This window comes from Diabrotica virgifera, chromosome 1 (genome assembly GCF_917563875.1).
Source record: "Diabrotica virgifera virgifera chromosome 1, PGI_DIABVI_V3a".
Classification (NCBI taxonomy): domain Eukaryota; kingdom Metazoa; phylum Arthropoda; class Insecta; order Coleoptera; family Chrysomelidae; genus Diabrotica; species Diabrotica virgifera.
Genome location: NC_065443.1, coordinates 80,144,774 through 80,166,013, shown reverse-complemented (window position 1 = coordinate 80,166,013; position 21,240 = coordinate 80,144,774). Strand labels below are relative to the sequence as shown.

At 33.4% G+C, this 21,240-nt stretch overlaps 1 protein-coding gene across 5 annotated transcripts in view; it reads right to left on the bottom strand.

Annotated features, from left to right (window-relative positions):
• Nucleotides 1-3,926: 3,926 nt before the first annotated feature.
• Nucleotides 3,927-21,240, bottom strand: part of LOC114327218 (protein argonaute-2) — a 149,207-nt gene continuing 131,893 nt past the window's right edge. For all 5 annotated transcript variants that reach the window (XM_050657254.1, XM_050657260.1, XM_028275755.2 and 2 more), the window contains 2 exons: nt 15,455-15,651; nt 3,927-10,738 (listed from right to left, as the gene is read on the bottom strand). In XM_050657254.1, the coding sequence (XP_050513211.1) occupies nt 10,386-10,738; nt 15,455-15,651 (550 nt within the window). In that variant the 3' untranslated portion in view covers nt 3,927-10,385. The remainder of the gene's footprint in view (nt 10,739-15,454; nt 15,652-21,240) is intronic.

Genomic DNA, 21,240 nt, shown 5'->3' with positions numbered 1-21,240 from the left:
CACCAGAATGAAAACAATGGGAACCTTCTCTGGTTACACCTCCGAGGCTTCTACAATTTGCAAGCCATACGGATGCTGAGACTAAGGAAGATGAGGGAATTCTACAATTTACAATTCACATCCCACCTGCTCAGCGCGGTAAAGTTCCAACGAGAATGGTTCCCTTCATACTTCACACAGAGTAAATGTAAATAAAAAATGAATAACCATTTTCAATTTCGTTGCAAAACGATAAAACACAGCCGAACCATATTCTAGTCCAATCAGAGAGTGCCGCAAGCACCCCTACCGGTTTCGAAACTTATTAGTCTCTCATCAGGAGGCACATATGCTGCTCTCCCTGATCCAACCAAAACAGACCCCAGCGTGCACTCCCGGATTGCAACGAACGAAATGGCATAGATGCCCTAGCGGCAACTGCTAGCAAAAAGACTAAGTTTTCACTCTAATGGCATATAAAACAACATTTCGTTCGTTGCAATCCGGAAGTGCACGCTGGGGTCTGTTTTGGTTGGATCAGGGAGAGCAGCATATGTGCCTCCTAATGAGAGACTAATAAGTTTCGAAACCGGTAGGGGTGCTTGCGGCACTCTCTGATTGGACTAGAATATGGTTCGGCTGTGTTTTATCGTTTTGCAACGAAATTGAAAATGGTTATTCATTTTTTATTTACATTTACTCTGTGTGGAGTATGAAGGGAACCATTCTCGTTGGAACTTTACCGCGCTGAGCAGGTGGGATGTGAATTGTAAATTGTAGAATTCCCTCATCTTCCTTAGTCTCAGCATCCGTATGGCTTGCAAATTGTAGAAGCCTCGGAGGTGTAACCAGAGAAGGTTCCCATTGTTTTCATTCTGGTGGGATGTAGAATAGCATTATGTTGTTTTATATGCCATTAGAGTGAAAACTTAGTCTTTTTGCTAGCAGTTGCCGCTAGGGCATCTATGCCATTTCGTTCGTTGCAATCCGGGAGTGCACGCTGGGGTCTGTTTTGGTTGGATCAGGGAGAGCAGCATATGTGCCTCCTGATGAGAGACTAATAAGTTTCGAAACCGGTAGGGGTGCTTGCGGCACTCTCTGATTGGACTAGAATATGGTTCGGCTGTGTTTTATCGTTTTGCAACGAAATTGAAAATGGTTATTCATTTTTTATTTACATTTACTCTGTGTGGAGTATGCAGGGAACCATTCTCGTTGGAACTTTACCGCGCTGAGCAGGTGGGATGTGAATTGTAAATTGTAGAATTCCCTCATCTTCCTTAGTCTCAGCATCCGTATGGCTTGCAAATTGTAGAAGCCTCGGAGGTGTAACCAGAGAAGGTTCCCATTGTTTTCATTCTGGTGGGATGTAGAATAGCATTATGTTGTTTTATATGCCATTAGAGTGAAAACTTAAGTCTTTTTGCTAGCAGTTGCCGCTAGGGCATCTATGCCATTTCGTTCGTTGCAATCCGGGAGTGCACGCTGGGGTCTGTTTTGGTTGGATCAGGGAGAGCAGCATATGTGCCTCCTGATGAGAGACTAATAAGTTTCGAAACCGGTAGGGGTGCTTGCGGCACTCTCTGATTGGACTAGAATATGGTTCGGCTGTGTTTTATCGTTTTGCAACGAAATTGAAAATGGTTATTCATTTTTTATTTACATTTACTCTGTGTGGAGTATGAAGGGAACCATTCTCGTTGGAACTTTACCGCGCTGAGCAGGTGGGATGTGAATTGTAAATTGTAGAATTCCCTCATCTTCCTTAGTCTCAGCATCCGTATGGCTTGCAAATTGTAGAAGCCTCGGAGGTGTAACCAGAGAAGGTTCCCATTGTTTTCATTCTGGTGGGATGTAGAATAGCATTATGTTGTTTTATATGCCATTAGAGTGAAAACTTAGTCTTTTTGCTAGCAGTTGCCGCTAGGGCATCTATGCCATTTCGTTCGTTGCAATCCGGGAGTGCACGCTGGGGTCTGTTTTGGTTGGATCAGGGAGAGCAGCATATGTGCCTCCTGATGAGAGACTAATAAGTTTCGAAACCGGTAGGGGTGCTTGCGGCACTCTCTGATTGGACTAGAATATGGTTCGGCTGTGTTTTATCGTTTTGCAACGAAATTGAAAATGGTTATTCATTTTTTAATTATGTTAATGTTTATATTACTGAATAGAGAATTGAATTACCTTTCAAATGAGCTATCACACGATCCCTATTTTCATTTAAAAAATCATAGATGACGTCATCACTAGGATAATATATCGTCGCCTTAGTACTTTAACTTGATAACTCCAAAATTGACGTTTTTGAGATAACTAGTTCACAAGATGTATTTCATTTGCCTCCATAGTGTGTAAAAACTTGATATAGTATTTTTACTACAAAAACGTTATTACGTAGGTCAAAATTTTTGACGTAAGAGAACTGTCAAAACATTAGAATGTGACTTTTCATTATTGCTATGTTTATTATAAACACGGCAATAATGAAAAGTCACATTCTAATGTTTTGACAGTTCTCTTACGTCAAAAATTTTGACCTACGTAATAACGTTTTTGTAGTAAAAATACTATAGCTCACTTCAAACGGGTTAAGTATTTATTTATGATTGACGAAAGTTGATAAAACTCAAATGCCACTAATATTCAGTGCTAAAACTTAACAAGATAAGTTATCAAGCTATTATTTAATCGAAATAATCGTGAATACGACATACACTGAATGCTGTAACTAGATAACTCGAGTTATCTAGTTTTAGCACGTGTTTCTCTGAAACCATTGAACTTACCACATAATTGCTATCTGTTTATTCGGTTCATTTTAATGCAAGAATTCGAGAATTGTTAGCAGATCTGGCAACCCCCATGGCAGAGGGCTAATTTTCAACAAAATAATGTTTAAAATATTAGTTGTGTTAAAAAGTTCAGTTATATGCGACTTAGCACAACATGCGACATTACCAAATGTTAACATTATGGTAGTGCTAAAAGTTGATAACTTTAATTTTTCATGTTTTTTTCCATATTGGAAAACAAATTTACACCATATTCCTAAATAGATCAGTTGCCAAAAAGTTAAGGAACAGTATTTTAGAGCCGCAGAGTGAATTCCGTATTTACCAACATCATGGTAGCAGCACAAATATCTTTAAACTCGTTTATCTCAAAACTACTAATTTCGAGTTATCAAGTTATAGTATTAAGGCGACGATATTATATGCCAAAAAGTCACAATTTAAAAATAAAAATTGACCTGTTTCAGGATTTTTTTCCAAAATCGTCCATTCTCGAGAAAATGAATTTGTTCCAACCTTTATGTGCTCACTTTATAATAAAACTAGGTGACGTCACGGGTCGTTTGAACTATTTTATACTGCAGAAGACTTTAAATTTGTATTTCTAAGTTATTATGAGTTTTTGAAGCGTGAAATTTTGGAAATCTCATTTTGTCACCAATTTTGGAAATCACACCATTATGTCTCCCTTTTTGTGTAGCGGACACATTACATCCAACTTCCAGTCTGCGGGTGTTTCTTTCTGTTGCTAGATTGCAGTTATTAGTTTATGTATGTGTTTCAAGGTGTCGCCGCCGTTTTTGAAAAGTTCAGCAGGGAGATTATCCGAACCGGGGGCTTTATTTTTCCGAGTAAAGATGGCTTTTCTAATTTCTTCCTTAATGGGGAGTGGCTGCCGATCATCTTAATTCATTTGAAACATGGGACCCTCCATCTCTTAGTGATATAAGTTAGTCCTTTTTGGCTCTTTTTGCGCTTTAGGCTGATGTTACCTGTATTAGATATCCGAATATCTCCTGAACTGACCTAGAAGAAGCAATTTTCCAGCTTGAGCTTCTAGATTTCATGATGACTCATCTTTTTTAATTATGTTTTTACGGTTTATTGGCTTAGGGGCCAGGATAGGTAAGATAATGTGTCAAATAATACAAGCTGCAATTTAAATCAGATTATAATTATATGAATAATATATTAATACAAACATAAAATAATTCTAAACAATTGAAATTCGACCATAATTATACGAGTAATACAGTGATGAGCACGCTAATAACCGGCAAAATAACGCAAAAGATGGAAAACATATTAGGTCGTTAGATAAACAGAAATGAAAGTAGTAGAGGTGGGAAATTTAGCGATAAAAACATATAAACTTACATTATATTTCTGTACCATTTTATCAGATGATGTTATGTCCATTTTTACTACTTTATAGGAGAAACAAAAACCGCTTATGGGAGTTTGTGTTTAAGGTCTTACCTATGAATTAGCAATTTTCAGAATTAATAGATATATGAATGTATGTGATATGTTGCAATTTATTTTACGGACTCGAAAAAGCGGAACAAGAGTTTGAAAATACAAAAGAAATTTGAAAAAATTGCAAATTATCATGTTTTGGCCAAATGATTATTGTTAAAGGATATCACTTATTTCTTCCTATTCTGGAATTATTTGACTTTTTTGTGGAATTTCTTCTTCCTCTTCTTCTTTATGTCATCTTTATGTCTTCACTATGTCTTCATCTGCGATGAAGGTTGGCAATCATCACTGCTATTCTAACTTTTGACACTACATCCCGAAAGAGTTCAGTTGAGCTGCATACAAACCAAAACATTTTTCTTCTACCTATGTTGCACCTTCCTTGAATCTTTCCCTGCATTATTAGTTTTAAGAATTCATTACTGTCACCACGTGTTACATGATCCAGATATTGTGGTTTTCTTATTTTGGTGGAATCCAGTATCTCCCTGTTGTGCTTTATTTTTCTTAGTACTTTTCATTGGTTATTCTGTCTGCCCAGGAGATTCTCAGCATTCTTCGATATGTCCACATTTCAAATGGTTTCAATCTATTGAAACATTGTTTAATAAGAGTCCACGTCTCCACAACATACACAAGAATAGAAAATGCATAACACTTTATAAGATTTAGGCTGAGGTCTCTATTACAAAATATTTGTTTCATATTATTGAATGCATTTAACAATGAATTAATATAACTTGATTCCACAAAAATACTAATTTGTGACATGCAAAAGTGACTTGTACTAACACTTATCACTATTTGACCATAAAAAATGAAAAATGTATTTGGATCATTGTGTGATAACAATACTTACGATAATCTGATCACGCATAACCAAAAAATGTGCACTTATCATTGAATAACCAATGCTGTCAATTAAATTATATCCGTCGTGCATTTAGCAGCCTCTAACTAAACGAAAACGAATGTTGTTTTGATTACATTTGCACAATTAACACAAAATGACCAATTATGCAGTTAGCACCGTCTGACTAAATGGTACAGATTTATTTTTCTCACCTTTAGGCGTATCAGAGTAGTATGTCAACAAAAACTGTCACTGTCACAGTGGCAGTTGCCAAACTCGTCCGATACGTCTAAAGGTGAGAAACTATAAATAGAATGTAAATTTATAGGATTTTATCGCTAAATTTCCCACCTGTACAAGTTTAATTTCTTTTTATCTCACAACTTAATATGTTTTCCATCTTCTGCGTTATTTTGCCGGTTATTAGCGCGCTCATCACTGTATATTAATACATACACACAGAAGTAAAACTGAATAAATTCTAAAAAATTGATTAAATTATTTCTAAAAAATTGATTGCCAGTCGTAGTAATTATTACCAATTTATAATAAAAGTGTAAACTTTTAATAAAAGGTATGATTTATGGGTTTACGAAAAGCATATATTTTTTTATTAACGAAAACTTTACAATGTATCATTACCATCTTCAGTTCTTAAAACTAAAAATGCAAGAGGTTTAAATGTAAACATATTAAAAAAATGCGCCAACTGACAGGCGGTCAAAAATTTATTACATCGGGGATCATGTTATAGTTGCCCCATCAAAAATATTTAATTTTAAAGACATGTTACAGTCAGTCCCCCTTTAATACTTTGTAATTATTAAACGTTAATTAAAAGAATCATGTTCTGCTTTTTATGGCGTCTTGGGTAACTTTTTCCAATAACTAAAGACGGAGTTATACCAAAAAGATTATTCGTTAATAGAAAGAATATTTTTTATAAGCTTTTAAACTATGTTTTATAAAAAGCTTACACATTTACTACTAACATCAACCAAAAACTAAGAGCAGATTAATACTTAATTAAATAAGATGCGTAGTAACTGAAGCATAAGTGAATTTAGGTAGAACATTTTTAAAGTTTTTTTAAAGGTGTCTAATCGGTGCAGTACATATTGTTCGTCCGCTATAACTTTTCCCATGCGTCACGATTCATTTTCAAACAAATTAAGTCAAAACATAAAGTGAAACGTACGCCGATGTGTGTAGTATACTAGTATACTATACAGTATACAAAATGTATATACACTTCGACGTTCGTTTCACTTTGTTTTGACTTAATTGGTTTGAAAATGAATCGTGACGCATGAGAAAAGTTATAGAGGACGAACAGTATAAATCTAGTGCCTATCTACAAATCTGTGAAAGTTCGCCAGTCCGTGTAACTCGTGCCGTGTAATCGGCCACCGGGTGTGTGTAAAGCTGCTCTAAGGACTAACAGAAAATACCGGACCTTACAGTATTAGATATCAAATATCTTTTCTTCAGATATAAAAATCTGATATTAAGGGAGTAGGCGCAAAATTACCAATGTGTTTTAAATGAATCCTGAGAAAACTACTAAGTATTTTTGAAAAATTTAAACTCAGAATCAAATATTGCATTATTACCGAGGGCCGAAAGTCCCTGAAAACTTCTATAATGTTTTAGTTATTAAGGTACCAAGGGTATTATAAGGATAATAACGTTTGAGGTCAATGGTGTATAGATCGAGGGCCTTCGGCCCGAGTTATATACGCTGACCGAAAGCGTTATTATTATAATACCCGTGGTGCCTTCAACGTTTAATGTCCAACTAAATTATTCTTTATATGCAAAAAATTTGAATGGATTTTAAATTATTTAGTTTTCAAATAAGTACATTTACCAGAAATAGTCGTAACGTAATTGTGGTAATCATAGTTTTACTTAGAGTTTTATTTGTCAACGTAACAGTATTTAACTCGTTATTTAAATTTAATAGGCCCTAAGGCGTTATTTTTCAATAACACGCCCTTGGGCGTTATATCGTACTTAATAGACTTCGAAATAATAGCATTATTTGTCAAATAATAGACCAGTCGGACATTAACGTAATAAATATGACCCGGGTGTATAATTACCTGGGATCAGTCGCCCTCTTTTCTGTCACGTAATCGGTCGCGCGTTAAATCTAACAATACGAATTTAAAACAAATTTTTATTTAATTGTTATGTTAAAAATATCTATTTCTAACATTTATTAAAGCTAATCGGTTCTCATCAAGGCCATAAATTCCACAAAAAAAATCCTACGCATTACTATACTCTTCCTCGAGGCACTTACGAGTGGAAAGTTATGTTGCAAAATTTTTCATCAAGTTACCACGGAAAAAAGATAAAATGTTAGATTTTTTCTAACGGCGCGATCGATCCCGGGTTAATAAGTTACAGGGGCGTAATAAAAAAAAAGAGAAAGTTTAGTGTGATTTTGAATTTCAAATATCTCATTCAAAAGAAACTTTTTGGTTATTTGGTTATTATAAGAGACATTCGACCCTCGGTAATAATGTAATCTTTCATTCTGAGTTTAAATTCTTCAAAAATACTTATTAGTTTTATCAGGATTCGAAACAAATTAATGCATTTAAAACAGATTGGCGCGAAATTTTGCGCCTACACCCTTAAAGACTATCAAAACCCAAGAAGATAATAAGATACTAGATCGTACCTGGATTAAAAGTAGAACAATAAACATACATTACGTACTTTAAATATTTCTTTAAATTTATATTAGAACATAAAAACTTGGAAAAATGTTCTAGCTAAATATATTACAATCATATACAGTATGGTGCAAATGAAAGGAATAAATTCGTTATTTCGTAAACCGGCGAATTGAAGGACAAATCCCGAAACATGTCAATTTTTATTTTTAAATTATGATATTTTGGCATATTATATTATGTCATACTAGTGACGTCATCTATCTGGGCGTGACGACGCAATCGATGATTTTTTTTAAATAATAATAGGGGTCGTGTGCCAGCTCATTTGAAAGGTTATCCAATTCTCTATTCAATAGTATAAACATTTACATAATTGAAGGGCCTGGTGCAATAACCGTCCACGTGCATATTGCATAGTTTTGAGGACAATGTGCATATATCGATCCTAAGGATTATGCTATTAATATTTTTGGTGCAATAGCCGTCCACGTTGTTCTACATTAAATTTCTTACATACTACATGTACAGGTTTCGCTCCAAACTGTGCAGAGGTATTTTTGAAGGCAAGGAATGTCATAAACTCAATTTTGACAAAAATGGTCCATGGCCGGTTTTTGCACCAAACCCTTCAATTGTTTATACAAAGTGCCCAAAAATTTTTTAAATTAAATTATATGATAAAAAAAGAAAAAATGTATGTAATTTATTTAATTCAAAATACATTTTACTGTTCCCTGAAAACAGAAAAAAATATTTATTTCACAAATAAACATTGCTTTTCGATTAAATTCAATTTTACTGCATTTAATTTAAGCGAAAAGCAATGTTTATTTGTGAAATAAACATTTTTTTCTGATTTGTTACAGCAGTAAAATGTATTTTGAATTAAATAAATTACATACATTCTTCTTTTTTTGCCAAATAATTTAATTTAAATTTTTTTTTTGAACACCCTGTATAAATAATTATGTAAATATTTATATTACTGAATAAAGAATTGAATAGCCTTTCAAATGAGCTAGTACACGACCCCTATTCTTATTTAAAAAAAATCATCGATTACGTCATCACACCCAGATGGATGACGTCACTAGTACGCCATATATGCCAAAATATCATAATTTAAAAATGAAAATTTGACTGTTTCGGGATTTTTCCTTAAAGTCGTCGGTTTACGAAATAACGAATTTATTCCTTTCATATGCACCATACTGATAGTATAATATTATAATTATCAACCAAGAAAAAATTATTAGATAAGAATAACATGTTTTGGGATTTCGACCAATTGGTTGGCATATAATGATATACATACAGAGTTGGGATAAAGTATGGAACCAAGCAAATATCTTTGAAACGAAAAGAACAATATTTATGAAACTTTGCATGCAAGTACAGTGACGCAAAAGACATCTGATGCCATATTTTTTGTTGCTACTCCACTGCCGGTTTCACCGGAAATACCCTTAACTTATTTACTTTAAATGGGACACCCTGTATATTTTTGCAGATTTTAAAAGAACTTGTTATTTTTAATTCATACATACCCAGTCTGGAAGAAAAAACTATTAAAATAAGAAATAAATCTCTTTAGAGTTAAAAAATAGGTTAATTTATTTACGGTAGACCAATGATATTAAAAATAAAAAAAAATTCAAATGTTGAAAATGCTTGCCGTTCACCTCCTGACAACGTGCATGCCTATAAATAAATTCGTGAGTCACTCTTTGCAAGATTTCTACACGTATTAGTTCACATTCATCAATTATTCTTTGTCTCAAATCCTGCAAGCATGTTGGTCGCCTAACGTAAACACGTGATTTTAGATAACCCCAAGAAAAAAATCTAACGAATTGAGGTCCGGAGAACGAGCGGGCCACTCTATGAATCCTCTACGTCCAATCAATCGATTTGGAAAACTCACTTCCAAAAAATGAAAATTCACCACAACCGATTTATTATTAATATTTCAATACAATATTTTTCACTTAAATGAACCATTTTTAATACAACTTATTTCTGTCAATTAGTTCGGTAACGGTTTTACCTACTATACTAAATTCAAATAAGTCATGCAGTGCATGTAAACAACAATTTTAGTCTACAGTATAGATAGTACTCGTTTATTTCCTACTACGTTGTATTAATACAAAAAATTATCTACACACTTTTTAAGAAATTTTTTCTTCCAAATTTAATTGTATGAATTAAAAATAACAAGTTCTTTTAAAATCTGCAAAAATATACAGGGTGTCCCATTTAAAGTAAATAAGTTAAGGGTATTTCCGGTGAAACCGGAAGTGGAGTAGTAACAAAAAATATGGCATCAGATGCCTTTTGCGTCACTGTACTTGCATGCAAAGTTTCATAAATATTGTTCTTTTCGTTTCAAAGATATTTGCTTGGTTCCATACTTTATCCCAACCCAGTATACACAACCTAACTGATTTTTAATATTTTTTTTAAATAACAGTGCCAATTACCGTCATGTTAATATAAAATCTACAACTTCCTTTATATTTATAAATCAAACTCTTAACTCACGCCCGTTACTCTATTTTATATAAACATTTGTAAAAAAATCAAATTTTAGACAAAGAACATAGGCAGTCCCTTCTGGATACTGTCCTGGATTTTAAATCTTTCATATTCCCTATTTAAATTTTGTAAATCCACATTTTCGGGTTCTATGTAGACTTTGCCTCTGGCCGCAGCTAAATGGGCATAGTACGTCGGAGCTGGATAGCTTACGGATCTGTTGCACCGAGTGAACATGTGACATAGAAAATACGTAAGTTGCTCAATGTCGTCGTTTGACATATCGTTGTCATCCCACAAGGTACAATACTTTGTTGGTTTCGCCACTCCCTGTATACTGGCGTGGGAAACTAGATAGAAGTCCTGCATAAATGGATGTGTAATATGCGTGTCCACGCAAGTACCTACAAAAAAATATATAAGTTTTACAATGTTGACTCATAAAAACGAAAAAATATCGTATTCGACTAAATATTCTACAATATAGCTAAAGTTTGTGTATCGTAAGTATAATTTGAATATGCTTAATTAGAATATGAACAATTTTAGAACAAAAATTCGAAAAATATTGTATAAAATATAAAAAAATTTGATTTGATTTATTTTTATTCTAGGTTTAAAGAAAAAAATTATTTCATTGATTATTTCATTCATGAGATTCTCTACAATAGAAAGCTACAAAAATAAAAATTACAGCGATTATTTTTTTAATGATTTTAATTTCCAATCGTATAGTAAGATTTTTGATCACGTGTTTCATTCTGTTCAATCAGATTATTGTTACATTGGTAATTTTCTACTGTAGAAAATTACAGTGATAATTTTTTTAAGTAGATTGTTTCTGTTTAATTGCAACCAGTTTCCTAGTTTTGCCAACTGTCACATTTAAGAAAATATCCATAATATGCTTTTAGTTATGCATCTAATGTCAAATTGTCACGAGGAGAAAACAAATTGGCAAATTTAAGCGATCGATTTACTCGGTAAGATTATTTCATGCATAAAACTGTATTTATAAATAAATTAACTAATATTTTATTAATATCTTCATCCAAATATTTGCTAAACTGTGCTTTTCACTTTGACAAGTTAAAAAATGTGTGTCACATTAATTGGGATCAATGTCAATGACTGTTTTTATATAAAGACTTGAATTTTATATGTAAGTATTAAAAAATAATCTTACGAATATCACACGACAGTAATAATAAATAAGAAAATAATGCTTCATTTTTTCTCAAATTTGTTGTCGTTGAAAATGAACATTCATTGACATTAATTACAATTATTAATGTTTTACAACTTGTCACAGAGAACACCAAGAAACAGGTTTAGCAAATATTCAGGTGAAGATATCAATAAAATATTAGTTAAAATGATTTAAAAAGACAGTTTTATTCATGCAATATCTCAACGAATTACACTCGACCTCTAGAATTATTATCAACTTGTTGCCCTCGTGACACTTTGACATAATTTCACTCCCCCTTGACATAATTTCACTCCCCTTCGGGTCGTGAAATTAAAACTGTCAAAGTGTCACTCGGAAAACAAATCGATAATTTTAGAGCTCTCGCGCAATTACTACTATTTATTTCATTCATAGGAGATTCTGACCAATAGAAAGCTATAGAAATAAAAATTACAGCGATAATTTTTGATAATATCCCGTCGTCAAGCATTACGTCAGATGCCCTTCGTTACTACGCAAAAATGAACATTCAGTGACATTAATGACAATAATTAATGTTTTACAACTTGTCACAGAGAACACCAAGAAACAGGTTTAGCAAATATTCAGATGAATATATCAATAAAATATTAGTTAAAATGATTTTAAAAGACAGTTTTATTCATGAAATAATCTCTTGTACGAAAATTTGGATTTAGGTTCTACTTACCTTCCTATTCAAAGTTGAATTTCTGCCGTTGGTTGCTTTTACTTGGGGGGCGATAATCACCCCTTCTCGGAGGTGAAAAAACAAACGTTCACGATAAGCCCGGAAATGTATAAATTGACTGATTATAAGCAACTTTCGTTCTATAGAGTTTTTTATGTACCTAAGTCAATACTTTTCGAGATATGTCTGGATCCCGCGTATGAAAAAAAAGTTGATTAATAGCAAGCTGAAATTTGTTAATAGCTTAAGGGTGTCTAGTCGGATAAACTTTGATATATGGGAACACTGGAACAGGGGCAGTTTTAATGGTGGAACAGGTTAAAAATTTGGAACGGTCAGACCACGAAAACGGCACATTTATTTTGTCCGACAGAACAGACTTAAACTCTCCGAACAGAGATTAAACTCTCATGCAAAAATCAGACTGCTATTTATCACCAAATGGGCGTTTTAATGAGTGGAACATGTAGAATATGTCAAATGACAGGAATTATGACAGGTGATAAATAACAGTCTGATTTTTGCATGATAGTTTAATCTCTATTCGGAGAGTTTAAGTCTATTCTGTCGGACAAAATACATGTGCCGTTTTCGTGGTCTGACCGTTCCAAATTTTTAACCTGTTCCACAATTAAAACTTCCCCTGTTCCAGTGAACCCATATATCAAAGTTTGTCCCACTAGACACCTGTAAGCTATTAACAAATTTTCAGCTTGCTATTAATCACCTTTTTTTCATACGCGAGATCCAGACCTAAGATATTTGCGATTGAAAATGTTTATTTATCGACAAAAAATTTTATCGAAAAAATATTCTTAGCAAAAGTGTATCTTATAAAGAAACTAAAACATGGTGTATCAGCTAAATCTATAAACCGAGTAAAAGCAAAGTTAAGCACCGAAAAATTAAGCATTTTCGGAAAAAATCCATTTAAACTTTTTTAAATTGTTTACAAAAAGCTTCATTTTAATTGTTTATAAAAGTTTCTAGAAATAAAAATAAGCGAGTTACGCTCAAAATAAAGTTGGCCCCCTTTTTTGGTAAAAAAATCATGAAAATCTCCCTGTGTTTAGCTCCCTAAATGAAATAAATCTTTACCGCTTTACAAACAATTTACTTTACTTTTCTATTTCTTATATGATCTGTCAGTTTCACCGGTTTAAAGTGATTATTTTTGAAAGTGTTATAGTTGAAAGGGCTTGAACGAGTCACTATGCACGAGTGTACGCAAACTTTGAATACCCATATCCTAACCAACTTTTGTCTTAAGGAAATGCAAAATGAAACTATCATATTTATAACAGCAAAACCTACATTTCTTAACTCTTTGAGATTTTTCGTATCACTAATACTTTTTAAGTTATTCGAAAAATTATTCGAAAAGTTATTTTTCCAAAATTTTTAGAATTTTTTTTTTAATATACAACATAATTTTTTCAAAAATAAGCACATCAAACCGGTCAAACTTACAGATCTTATAAAAGTAAATGGTAAAGCGGTAACGATTAATTTAATTTAGGGTGCTAAATAGAGGGAGATTTTCACAATTTTTTTTTACCAAAAAAAAAGAGGCTAACTTTTTTTTTCAGCGTAAATCGTTTATTTTTGATGCTAGAAACTTTTTAAAAAAATAAAAATAAAGCTTTTTTTAAACACTTTAAAAAATATTATCATTTTTCCCGAAAATTGCTTAATTTTTCGTTGAAATATTCGATTTGGAATTAGACGAATAAGAACGTATTTTTCATGAGCTACCACTTTGCTTTTACTCGGTTTATAGACTTTACTGATACACCATTTTTTTTTAGTTTTTTTATGAGCTACACTTTTTCTAAGAATATTTTTTTCGATAAGATATTTACTTTTTCAGTTATTTGCTGAAAACCGTCTGAAAACGTAGTTTTTTTTTGTCGAAAAATAAACATTTTCAATCGCAAATATCTCGAAAAGTATTGACTTACGTAAAAAACTCTATGGAACAAAAGTTGCTTTTATCCATTTCCGGGCTTATCTTGAACGTATGTTTTTTCACTCCCGAGAAGGGGTGACTGCCACCCCTTAAGTAAAAGCAACCAACGGCACAAATTCAACTTTGAAGTGGAGGGTAAATAGAACCTAAATCCAAATTTTCATGCAATTCGGAGTTGCCCCTGAAAATTACATTCCAAAACGGTCATTTATTGGGCTATAGACGATAAAAGTATAATATCGCCACAAATTTTATTCTATTTAATGTTAAATTTTTACTCGATGTCTTAAATTTTAATCCTTAAAAAATTTAAATCTAATGAACATTTTTGTGTTGTTTAATGTGATTGTCTTGAATGTACAAAATGTTTTGTTAACTAATTCTAATTACTAACAAAGAATATAGACGTTAGTAGAAGGGTACTGCCCTGTAACGTTTTAGCTTAGGATTTTGTGTTCCCACTGATTAGGTGCATATACCTGACAACCACTACGGAGCTTACGTGATCACGCCACCGCCCGCACCGCGGCCGCAACATCCCTCGTCAACAAGCCTGCTTTTAAGTGGCCAGTGACCAATTCAGCATTGTGGCGCCTTCTCCACTATCCTGTCAATTCATCTCTTCGAGGGGCAAATATCGTTCTGAGAACTTTTCATTCAAATACCTGCAGCTTATTTATTTTCAGCTGATGTAGAGTCCATGTTTCACTTCCATATGTAACAACTGGGCAAATAATTGATATGTACAGTCTTAATTTAGATTTTCCTTTAGCAGCTTAGATCTTAATAATGATGATAGGGAGTATAATGCTCTACCCTGCAGCTATCCTTGCTGAGACCTCTTTTTTATGCCTTTTTTATGGTTGTCATCTGTGATTACTGCCCCTAGATATTTAAACTCTTTTACTACTTCAAAGTTATGGTCATTACAAGTTATGTTCTGCCTAACTCTTGGATCTTTGGTTGGACCTTTGGTTACGTCGTGGATTTTTGGTTACGACCATGTATTTCGTCTTGTTTTCATTTATTCAAAGGCCCAGACTACCTGTTTCTTCCTCGAGTTCTGAAAACACCTCTCTCACGTCTCTTGTAGAATGAGCGAATGCATCTAGATCATCAGCAAAGGCCAGCAATAGTTTGCCTTATGTCTTATTATTATCAACTTGAAATGCCTGTGATGATAGTTTAAAAAATATGTACGAAAAAAGGTAGAAATAAGCATATAAGTTTATTCTAACTCTAATATTTACCTGCTGGAACGTTTAAATTTCTGTCATGAGAATCTCTTGGATTCAATGGGAAAAGTCTAGTATGATGACGTTTCTGGACAACAAGGAAAGTTATTGCCGGTTCATAACCTTCTCTTTGGACTCTCTTGCATGCTGCTCGAATAGCTCGTACTTCGGCACTTGTAACTTGTTCAAATTGTCCATCCGATACTCCATCTCTGAAAACGAATGCACTTAATAAGGTTCTGAAACTGTTCTCTCGCGTTAATTTATTTTTAATTCAAATTATGCTTTATTCCAGTTAAATAAAGTAAATAATAAAGATGCGTCTAGATTTAGAACAATCGGGGATTTTGCGCGTTACTCGAGCGCGTCAGATAATCATATGGGGAGAAACCTTGTACCCTGTACCTGTAAATGTACCCCTATCATTATGGACTTTTATTACAGGGACGTACGTTGGGGGCAGTCCGTAAGATAATCTATCCTTATAAAAACTCAAAAACGTCAGATTAAGACAAGGTAAGTTAAGTAGGACGAGGAAATGTGTATATTTTAAGTCTGACTATTTGAGCGGGGTGTAAGGAAATGGGAGAGTCTGAAAGTTTCACAAAAAAGCGAATGTTTTGCGACATGAACATCGAATTCAAAAAATCTGAAAAATACCTGTTCAATATTTTTCAACAATCTATCGATTGACACCAAACACAAGCCCAACGGAGGTGGGGTGGGGGGTTACTTTAAAATCTTAGGAACCCCCATATGGCAGATTTGGATTCCTTACGTAAAAATAAGCAACTTTTCTTCGAGATATTTTTTCTTTTTCGAATTATGGATAGATGGCGCTATAATCGGAAAAAACAATTTTTGGAAATGGAAAATTAAATTAAAAAACGAAAATCCCCGCTAAAATGGAGAACTTTTTTTGGTTTTAGGACCTAATCTTCACAACCCAATAGGTCCCATGACGCTTTAGTAACTGCAAATTTAGCATTCACGGCTTCCCTACTATAAACACGGAAACTTAATTTGAATACATACTTCGAAAAATGGGAAGATACATTCTTTATTAAAAATTGAACGAGGAATTAAAAAATGATTTTTAATTTGAAATATCTCAGTGGCGAATTATTTTTTTCTTAAAAAAATTCAGACCATTACCCTTATGCGCACCAATAATAAATATAAAATTCTTAATTGCATGTCAAAAATGCACAATAACTACCTCTTAAAACCCACCAAATTTCATTATAATGTCACTAGTTTCGGCAAAATTGTAACTAAGAAGAGAAACGTTTAAAAATATACTAGAACGGTTTCAATGGACTGGACACTTAGATTATGATAAATCTGTACGAACAAAAAACTATTGTAAGTGAAGAAAACAGGAATTAAATGTAATCCTTAGTGTCACTGAGGATCTACATATTAGTACAACCGTTCTTACAATCTAATATCTCGTCTGTTGAAGCCGTTTTAGCATACTTTCAAATGTTTCTCTTTTTGGTTGTCGTCTATCAGGGAATTGCTGATGATAAATTTTTATTGCAAGTAGCTCATTTTTGTTATACTCCACTAGCACAAAGTCCTTTTAATCAGTTCCTCATTAGAAAAATTAATATTAGTAATGGTAACAAATCAACTGGAGCTATATAAATAGTATAATGTCAAATGTTTAAGCAAATTTTGTGTCATAGTCAACTAGGGAGAATTTTGTATGTTTGATTAATATTGTAAGCACCAACAACCTTAACTACGAATGTATTTGGATATCTCATCCAATATTAATAAATTAAGGATCAGTCTAGATTATGTATTTTTTTTCGAAAAATTATTTTTGATTGGATATTTTCACGGTCACGGCCACCTAATAAAATTTCACGTAATTTTTCTTGCAATTAATGTTTGGCTTAAAAAATTACGAATAACCTACAAATTAAAGCACTTAGGTATAGGGAATGCTTAAGAAATAAAAAAGTACCATAAAATATCATTTCATTACAATACTAAAATACAGGGTGTTCTATTTAAGAAAACTCAGAAAATACTCATTCCGAGTTTCGACCCACCCTGTATACTAAAATCAAGCATTTCGCTATACTGTTAATGATTAACAGTAGTAGACTATATTAAAAATCGTTTGAATATAAACAGAAAATTTGATTGAGGTGGGGTGGGAGTTACTTTAAAATCTTAGGAACCCCCATATTGCAGATTTGGATTCTTTACGTAAAAATAAGCAACTTTTTTTAAACATTTTTTAAAGTTATACTTCTTTAGGTGCGTTGGGAGTAAATTTATGTGCGCGAATTTATCAACAGTCTTGGTCCTGGGCGCAGCTTAAACGTTATACGTCCTCTGATTGGGTAATTACAATGACCTGTCAACAATTGTTCAATATGTCGGTTATTTTATTAATTTTTATTAATACGTCAATGGTTATGGGTAAACAGTATATGGGTATGGTTATGTTGTGAGAACAGAGACAAAAAGCAAGTTTATAATTGTAGTGACTTTTTAAATAGTTTTTAAAAGCAACAGGTACGTACCTAATTGTAAATGTTTCAGTATTTTAATAAACAATTACATACCTATTTGGAAAATGTACCTAGCTAGTAGGTAATGCTTTGATTTACATAATTTGATTACCAACAAAATTTCTACCAATCTTCATCTAATATATTGCTTTTTTAGTATATATTTTGTTGTATTTTAATATTTTAATTCCACATGAATCAAACTTATTTGATTAAACTAAGAGAATAAGCAACTGTCAAAAAAGTTTAAAACGTTTAGTTGCTATATCTTCTCACATCATTCATGTGTCTCGGTAGCTAAATGCTGCGTGCTGAGTTCAAAATCTAACAACGTGATAGACGCAGGTTCAATCCCCAATGCAATTTTTTTTTTCAGAAAATACGTATTTAGTTTAAAATTTTTGTCAACAATTATTGTTCAGAAATCATTTCTTTTTTCATTTCAGTTTCATTTTTCAATGTGGTTTGCGTGTGTTTTATTCTTTTATTTTTTTAATTTTTGGTATTGTTTTAATAAAAAATTTTTGTAAGTAGTAAGTATTAAAATTAATTTAATATTTAAATAAAACATAAATAAACTGTTTAAAGTATATTGATTTCGTTGAAATCATATAATAGAAGCATAACTTCTTACGTGCGTATAAAGTACACACACACACACACAATCTTTTTTCTACGGCCGTGCTAAAACAGCCACTTTCCCGCACGCATTTCGTTTCCGAAAGTTGTACTTTCCCGCACTGGTGCGGGAAAGTAGAATACCTTGTAATATGGTTTTGTAATATACAGTATTGGAAACCTTTTTTCGGAACATAGACACTTTCAATTCAACAAGTTGATTGAAATTATTTGATTTGATTATTTTATTTGATACTTGATTTTTAATTAACCAGTGTAAATTTCAAGACAACCTCGCGATGTTTCATATCTAATTCATTTGTTCGACTGCACCGAACTGAGATCTCTGATTTTCAATTAAACAGTGTAAATTTCAATATAACGTCGCGATGTTTTAAAATTAAATTTTGTTAGACTGTAATCCCTTTACCGCTGGCTATCGCACAAACAATGCAATTCGATGGGGCACCTCAGTTCAGTGCAGTCGAACAAATGAATTAAATATAAAACATCGCGACGTTGTCTTTAAAGGACCCCGCACAAACCTTATGGAAAATAGGTCCCAGTGGATTTCGTTCAAACTTTGGGAAAATACTCTTTGAAGCATCCTGATAAAAAGTTCTCATGGGCACAACTCAATCGTATGAAGGATTTTCAAGACATAGAGGCCCAAACTCGGAAAATTATAAGATTTACGGGGTATTCCACTTCCAATTCCGTGAGTTACTGGTTATTTGGCAACATATAGAAGTTTGGAACAAGGAAAAGTACTAGTAGTCTATGATTTTTTCCTGGCTATCCAATGGCGACTTTTACTTTGACCTTGACCTTCAACGGACGTCATCTTCTAGAGTTTCGAGGGTTTTCGGCATTCAATTGATATACACAGATTAATCATGGGTTTTGGAACCGCTAAACACGAATATGCCATCAGAATTGCCCTCCGGATGACGTGGTGCCCAGGGCCTCCGCAAGGGACGTCATCTTCTACAGTTTCGACCGTTTTCGGCATTTTGTTGATGCAAATGAATTACTGGAGGGTTTGTTGAGGTCGCTATACACGAATATGCCACTAGAACTGACTCCCGGAGCACCTGTTTTCCAAGGTCAATGAAAGGGGCTCCTCCTGGAGTTTCGAGGGTCTTTGGTACTACATTAATGCAAACGGATTAGTTATAGGTTTTTGGGGTTGCTGAACACGAATACGTGATCAGCACAGACACCGGAGCACTTGGTGCCTAAGACAGGTTATCTTCTGGAGTTTCGGAGGACTCAAATGGATTACTCTTAGGTTTTTGGGGTTGCTGAACATGCATACACTATCAGATCCGACCCACGAATCTCATTGTGCCTATGGCACAATGTGATCACGTATTCGTGTTCATAAACCCCAAAAACCTATAATTAATCCATTTGCATCACTGTAGTACCAAAGACTCTTGAAACTCCAGGAGCCCCTTTCATTGACATTGGAAACCAGGTGCTCCGGGAGTCGATTCTGGTGGCATATTCGTGTTAAGCGACCTCAAAAAACCCTCCAGTAATTCATTTGCATCAATTAAATGCCGAAAACCATCGAAACTCTAGAAGATGATGCCCCTTGCAGTGGCCATGGCTACCACGTCATCCGGAGGCAATTCTGACGGCATATTCGTGTTTTCCGATCCCAAAAACCCACGAGTAATCTGTTTATATCAATTTAATGCCTAAAACCCTCGAAGCTCTAGAAGATGACGTCCGTTGAAAGTCAAGGTCAAAGTAAAGGTCGCCATTGGACAGCCAGGAAAAAATCCTAGACTACTAGTACTTTTCCTTGATCCAAACTTCTACATGTTGCCAAATAACCAGTAACTCACGGAATTGGAATACCCCGTAAATCTTATAATTTTCCGAGTTTGGACCTCTATATCTTGAAAATCCTTCATACGATTGAGTTGTGCCCATGAAAACTTTTTATCAGGATGCTTCAAAGAGTATATTCCGAAAGTATGAACGAAATCCACTGGGACCTATTTTCCATAAGGTTTGTGCGGGGTCCTTTACACTGGTTAATTGAAAATCAAGAATCTAGCTTATTGTATTGAAAGTGCCTATGTTTCGAAAAAATATTTCCAATACTGTATTGTAATACATGCATAAACTAATATTTAGATATTATTTACTAATTTATTTCAAATTTATCTTATTGTGTTCATGTTTTAATGAAATTAACGCGATTATTTCATTCATAGGAGATTCTGACCAATAGAAAGCTACAGAAATAAAAATTAAAGTGATAATTTTTGATAATATCACGTCGTCAAGTATATTACGTCAGATGCCCTTCGTTGCTACGAAAAAATACATCAGTGACATTAATGACAATGTTTTAAAAGTTATAAAAGTGATGACTTTCAACCGTCAAATATTTATAACAACGGTGTGTTTAATTGTACTAATTTGTACTTACACAAATAAATTATAATCAAATTTTGGTTTTGAACAGTTTTATTCATGAAATAATCGCAGCAAATTGCACTCGATCTCTAAAATTATTATCGAATTGTTGCCCTCGTGACACTTTGACACCATGAAATTAAAACTGTCAAAGTGTCACTCGGGAAAAATTCGATAATTTTAGAGCTGTTGTGCATTGTTACTACTGATTATTTC